Source organism: Panthera onca, chromosome D2 (genome assembly GCF_046562875.1).
Source record: "Panthera onca isolate mPanOnc1 chromosome D2, mPanOnc1 haplotype 2, whole genome shotgun sequence".
In the NCBI taxonomy this organism is placed as follows: Eukaryota; Metazoa; Chordata; class Mammalia; order Carnivora; family Felidae; genus Panthera; species Panthera onca.
In genome coordinates, this window is record NC_138349.1 from 80,439,308 (window position 1) to 80,445,897 (window position 6,590).

At 51.6% G+C, this 6,590-nt stretch overlaps 1 protein-coding gene across 3 annotated transcripts in view; it reads right to left on the reverse strand.

Annotated features, from left to right (window-relative positions):
* The window catches only part of FAS (Fas cell surface death receptor), a 28,545-nt gene extending 24,609 nt beyond the window's left edge, over window positions 1–3,936 (reverse strand). The window contains exon 1 of one of the 3 annotated variants that reach the window (XM_060642966.3): window positions 3,089–3,936. In XM_060642966.3, the coding sequence (XP_060498949.1) occupies window positions 3,089–3,118 (30 nt within the window). In that variant the 5' untranslated portion in view covers window positions 3,119–3,936. The remainder of the gene's footprint in view (window positions 1–3,088) is intronic. The other 2 variants (XM_060642968.3, XM_060642967.3) reach the window with 2 other exon arrangements.
* Window positions 3,937–6,590: the final 2,654 nt, after the last annotated feature.

The following is a 6,590-nucleotide window of genomic DNA, read 5'->3' on the forward strand; positions in this document are numbered from 1 at the left end:
AATTTCATTTCTGCTGCCCAATCTTGCCATCCTTTAGAAGTCTGTGTTTTTACATCCCGGTGGTTATTGTTTTAAATTACATTTCGTAATTTCGTTTCATTTAAAAAATTTTTAAGTCCATTGTGAGAGAAGTAAAACCCATTAAAAAACACATTGTGTCAAAAAAATAAAATAGGGATGCCTGGGCGGTTCAGTGCATTAAGCGTCTGACTCTTGATTTTGGCTCAGGTCATGATCTCACAGTTGGTGAGATCGAGCCCTACAGTGGGCTCTACGCTGGCAGTGGGGAGCCTGCTTGGGATTTCTCGCTCTCTACCCCTCCCCTGGTCACGCTCTTTCTCTCTCTCTCTCTCAAAGTAAATAAACATTAAAAAGTTAAAAATGATAAAATAATGAACTAAAGTAAAATACATTAAATATACCAAAAGGGGGCGCCTAGGTGGCTCAGCAGGTTGAGCAGCTGACTCTTAATTTTGGCTGAGGTCATGATCCTAAGGTTGTGGAATGGAGTCCCTCATGGGGCTCTGTGCTGACAGTGTGGAGACTGCTTGGGATTCCCTCTCTCTCTCTCTCTCTCTCTCTCTCTCTCTCTCTCTCTCCCTGCCTCTCCCTTTACCCCTCTCCCCTGCTCACATACTGTCTCTCTCTAAAATAAAAAAATAATAAAATTTAAAAATTAAAAAAAACACACACACTACAACTCATTTCATGTTTCTTAGGTTGGTTTAAAGGAAAATGACTAAATTATAAATCAAGCAATCGTTCTTAATTCTTCCACCAAAAATCTTCCATATGATTGCTTATAAATACACTGGTTTCTTTTCAAATGCCCTCTCCTTTCTCTTGACCATAATTTTAAGACAACTGCTCTAAGAAATGTAGAAAAAACTGTGTATCTAGTCCCTGCCTGACCACAGACCTCAACAGTACAAGATAAAACCTACCAGAGCCATGTGCTAAAAAAAAAGAAAAAAGAAAAAGAAAAAAAAAAAAAAAAGAATAGAATAGAAAAGAAAAGAAAAGAAGAAAGGAAGGAAACAAGCAAGACGTTCCCACAGCTCTTTCTCAGACACATTTCTACATTAGGTCTGACACTTTTTCTGTCTCCTTTAGACACTCGTGAATTGTCTGGGGATTTCAAACTTATTTCTTGTAGGTGCCACACAAGCAGCAGGAGAAGCTGGAGGAGAGAAGGCTCCAAGAAGGGAGAGAGAGACGTGCGGAGGTAAGAGGTGGGCGTATCTGTGGACCACGGGCAGCAACAGAGACTAGAAGACTGGAAAAAACCGAGGGGAAGAATACATGAGGCAAGCCCATTGCCAAGGTTAAACATCTGCTTCTGGGTTCCACTCCTCCCGCCATTTTCTCATTCTTGTTACTAGTAAGTCAGCACTGCTACCTGCAAAGGCACAAAAGGCAGCATTTGCTGGAAACACAGGAGGTGACACGACAGACAGCGTGGAAACATCTTGAAGAATACAGGTATGCTCTTGGGCGAGCAGTGGGCACGAGGCAAGATTCTGTGTAATTAAATTTAAGAGCCACGTTGGAGGGGCGAAACGGAATGCACACCACAAAATATAGACGGCGATTGCCTACGTGATGGGGTTGTGCCAGACTTTTTTCTTCTTTATTCGTCTGCACTTACAAATTTTATTGGATAAACCTGAAACTTCTTAATCTGCTAGGCCATATATTATATGTAACTATACAGATATCATCATAATAGGTGTACACACACATTATTTGTGTGTGCATTCTTTCAGAAAAGCAAAAACTTCTGGCAAAGATGCAACAGTATACAAGTTAAAAAACGAAGCCCTTCTGGGTTTGGATAATTTTGCTACACTCACTAGTGCTGCTGTCCCAAGAACGGGGAGAGATTTTGCAAAAGCAACCGGCCCTGCGATAAAGCAGTGGTTAAGGATAGGAAGAAGAGAGTGTAGTCTGATTTGTACAAATCAATTTTGAATCTTACATCTTCTCTAAGAGAGCTCCTAAAGGAAGCCAAATATTGTGCATTACTTCCGAAAGGCCCAGTGAGTTGTTGTTGTTGGTTTCTCCCTCCCCCCACCCCCCCATCATAAGATGGTTCCAGACATCCCTGCCCCTTCCCTTTCAACTTTTGGCGTGGTCTGGAAACCAGGCCCCAGCAACAAGTTACCTGGACTTTGGACCTAGGTCTAAATCAAGGCCCAGCTCTGCCCCCTACACGCGCTGTGCGATCTCGGGTGCATTTACGTGAGCTTTCTGGCCTCCATTTCGCCATCTGTGAAATGGAGCTGAAGGCATCTTCCGCGGCCCGCACCCGCGGTGAGCTTGGACTGGGGTGGCATTTACAAGCGGCCCCATCACGGCGCTGGGAGCTTGGGTGGGTCCCGATAGAACGAGAATCCGTGGACTCCCATGGAGCTCAAATGATCCAAGTCCCTTCGACGGGCCACCAGGCTGGCGCTTCTGAGCTTGGGGACTCTCCCTGCTGCCCGGGATTCGAGGCCAAGGTCGGGCGCCCGGGTGCGGGCGCGCTGGGATCAGGTCCCACCTCCCGCCCCAGGTGGGGGGGGGGGGGGGGGGAGACAGAAGCGGCAGGAGCGCCAGCGCAGCCAGGTTTCGAGAAGAAAAGGAAGGACAAAAAGAAACGAGACGAAAGAGAACACAAACCTGAGACGGTGACTTACAGTCTTAAGGAGAGGGATTCCCGGAAGGGAAATAAAACCAGTTTCTTTTTCTGTCCCCTGATAAGAAAGTCACAAGCCTCCAGAGGCGCATTCAGCCCCAAAATCACTTTCCCGAGCCAAGAAACGGCTCGGAAAACCCCAGCCCGACGTCCCCCACCGCCCGGAGGCCGCTTTCTGCCCCAAATCCCGGAGCGGCCGCGGAGCGCGCGGGGTCGGTCCCCGGGCCCGGCGCGCACAGCCCCCCGCCCCGGAGCCGGACGCGCAGCACCGATCCCGAACACCCCCCCCCCCCCCCGCCCCACCTCGTCCCCCATCCCCGGGGAGGGGGCGGCTCTCAGATCCCGGAGAGCCCCCACCCCCCACCCCGCAACGCGCCTCCCCCGCCGTGCGCCCCAGGGCCGCGGACTCACCAGCCAACGGACGGCCCAGGGCCCCTTCATGGCTGCGGAGCGCCCCGCCGGTCCGCCAGAGCCTCCTCGAGCGCCAGCGCCGCCGCCCCCGGGTCCGGGAGGAGTGACCGCCGCCTGGCCCCTCCCCGGGCCCCGCCAGCCCGCGAAGGAGCTCCCCGCCCCCCGCCCCGACCGCGCTCCCCGCGCCCCGGAAGTCTCCCAGCACCTGCGCGCGCCCCGTCGCGGCTCCCCGAGACCGTCCCGGGGCCGGGGCGCAGGGGGAAGCCCGGCCGGGGAGCGCCCGGGGCAGGGGGAGACGGGGGGAGGCGCCGCGCGGGACGCAGGGAGGGGTCAGGCTCGGGTGCACAGACGGGCATTCCCAGCGCGGAGGCGTTTCCGCGAGCGGCCGGCGGGCGGGGTTTCAGGTGAGGACCCCGGGGGGCCGGCTGGCCGTCCTGCTGCGACCCGGAGCCTCGGCCGGTGGCTGGGAACGGTCCGACGAAGACCCGGCCTCCCTCCGCTCGCGGGCGGTGGCTGCGATCGAGGCTCCCGAGAGCCCCTGACTGCGGTACCCGGTGACAGCTGTCCCGCAAAGGGTTCAGATGTTGTGCCCTGGGGATTCGCCTTTATCGCTCAAGGAGAGGACAAAGCTAACCGGTTAGGACACATCACGCAGCTCCAGCAGCATTTCGTGTTCAGGAGGACTTCCCCTCCTTGTTACTCATCATTTCCTGGCCAATTCTCTCTCTCCCTCTCTCTCTCTCTCTCTTTAAAATTGCAGTTCTTTAGTGATGGCGTTAACACAGTTCAAAGTCTTTACTGTTTTGGAGAAATTGATCTGTCTGGTCAGAGAGTATTTTGCAAGAATTTTACAGAAGGGAAGTTTGTATGACGTTGGGAGTGTGAATCTGAAAGCGGTTCCCAGGCGGGGCTCGAGTGAAGTACTCAGAATTTCTTCCCACCCTTCATGGAGTTCTGAGCCTCAGTCTCCCCGGCCCCCGCCCCCGCCCCCCTTTCTGCTTCCTTCCCCTTGGCCGGCTTCGTCTTTGTAGACATTTTCTTCTGGAAGACTATTCAGGCCCCCAAAGCCTGGGGCAGGTGGCCCTCCTGGATGCCTTCGCTCACTTTGTGGTTCACCCTGCACTTAAGGCCCTGACTTGTAGGTGTTGGTTTGATTCTGCCTCACCTTCCAGAAGGCTGTCAGCGAGCCCTGTGAAGACTGGCTGGCCAGCCCCCTTCAAGTGTCACTGTTCCCCCACAGAACAGACACAAAAGAAGTAAATGGGCGTGGGGGGTATCACACGGGGACTGTGCGTATTATCTTTGCAACTTTTCTATACATCTAAAACCATTCTTTAAAAAAAAGTTCATTGAAATAAAAAAAAAAAAAAACATAAGAAGGAAGGAATGAGGCAAGAGGAAGGAGACAGAGGCCATGACAACATCAACATCTCCTGAGTGTGACTGATGAGCCAGCAACTTTCACAAATGGTTCCTACTGACGTGGTACTTACTATTTTAGGCCAGCAAGGTGGGTGATTATTAAGCTAACTTGACACATAAAGAACTGTAGCCAAAAATGGTTAAGCAACATTGGCAAAGTTGGTTAATCAATAGCAGAGCCAAGAATTAGCTTAGATATTTTTGCTCCTGGGCCCTGCTCCTGCTGTCCCGCACTCCCCCAATTACCCTCAGGTTCCGTGAGATGGTAATAGGTGTTTTGTGGGGGAGACGGGTGTTTCGTGAGGGGCCAAACGATTTTAGAATGTTCTAGATTTAAAAAATGCAAACAGGTCTTTTAATCCGAGACTTCTCGGACCCTTTCATAGGCTAATATGCATTGTGACTGTCTACAGGGGGGTATGATATACACTGTGGCCCACGCTTGTGTGTCTTCTTTATGGGATCCTTTCAAGACCACGTATCGAGTGAACACCTCATGAATATGTTGGCGTCCTAGGCAAAACAGTTTGGACATTTCTACAAGTTATTTTTATTTTTAACAACACGTTCCTAAGGGCCTCCAAGCCTTCAAGGGAAAATAACAATCTCAATAATAGAAATTCAGGCACTCTACCAGATAAACCTTGTGTCGAAGGTCATAAACCTTGTGACCTTTGCTGGAAACAGTAGGACACACTTTCTCTTTTCCACTGGATTTGAAGTGGGAAGACGTGAAATGCAGAACAGATGTGGCTGTTAAGAGAGCTTGTGGACCCGCCAGGGCTGAAGGAACAGTCAGCTCCTGCTGAGCAGAAACCACGCTGAGAGGCAGAGACTGGTAGTGTCGCTGAATCCTGGATTGATTTGGTCCCGATCCGGAACCTTGCACCACCCAGTTACCAAACTCGGTACATTCTCAGTGTTTGCTTAAGCCAGATTCTTGCAACCAAAAGAATCCTGAATGATAGCTCGTCAGAGCTTCTCATCAGCCTCAGAAGTCCTCTGGTACCAAAATTAATTGTTACAAATTAACTGTTACATTTTCAGCTTCACGCAAGGGATGTTTGCCTGAGCAAGCCTGTCGAGATGGCTCAAGATCGGGAGACATTACGTATGACGGAAGCGTTTCCTACCACTAGAGGGCGCCAAATACCACACCAGTCAAGTGATGAAGTTGAATGTTGTTTCTATCAATTAACGGAAATATATTTCGGTTCTTGGGAGAGGGAAGAGGGAGGAGAGAGAGCTTCGGTTTAGATAGGCAGTCTGCGAGCCTCATCACCTAGACATTTCATCTCCCTGACAACGTATTAGGTCTTACAGGGTTAAAGAAAAGACAATCGCCGAGCACCAGGCGCATTCCAAGAATACCAGTGAATGCTTTCTCACTGCTCCCTTGCTCTTCGTGAATGTGGGGCTTTCCGGAGGCGGGTTGCTGATTTGGGGTCAAAGTTCAGATGGGAAGCCAGACAAGTTACAGGGCTTGCAGCTCCTTTCCTCCACCACTTCCTGTATGAACCCGTTCACGTGCCTGAAGGTGCTGCCCAGGGCAAGGCGCTAGGAGCCCGGCAGCCCGGAGCTGGAAAGCTCGGCCACGGAGATGTGGAGCTCGTTATTCAAGCTCCCAGGTTCCCCCAGTGTGAAAAGTGCTTTACTAGCCTACTTCCTGGGCAAGAACCTGAAGACAGTGGATTAAGGAACATTAAGAGTGTGCTGGCCAGATTGCAGGGAACACGTGGGCAACCAGTGATGGGAGAAACAGGTCCTCCATAGGCCTGGGATCATGATGCCATTGAGTGGCCCTTCCCTGCTGCGTCCGGCCACCTGTGGTGCGCCCTCCAAGCACGCATGAGAAGTGTGATCACCTCCTGCCGTCCAAAACTGGCCCATGGGAAAATAGGGGCTGCTTCCCAAAAGGTGTCCATTGGGGGTGGGGGCGGGGGCGGGGGTGGGGGGATGGAGGGTGGGGAGGTGGGGGTGGGGGGAGGAGATCTAAGGGTTAGATTAAGACAAAGCTCCTCCAGCCTCAGTCCCCCTTTTGCCATTTGTGTGGCTCACTTGTACTTTTATTTAACTTTCT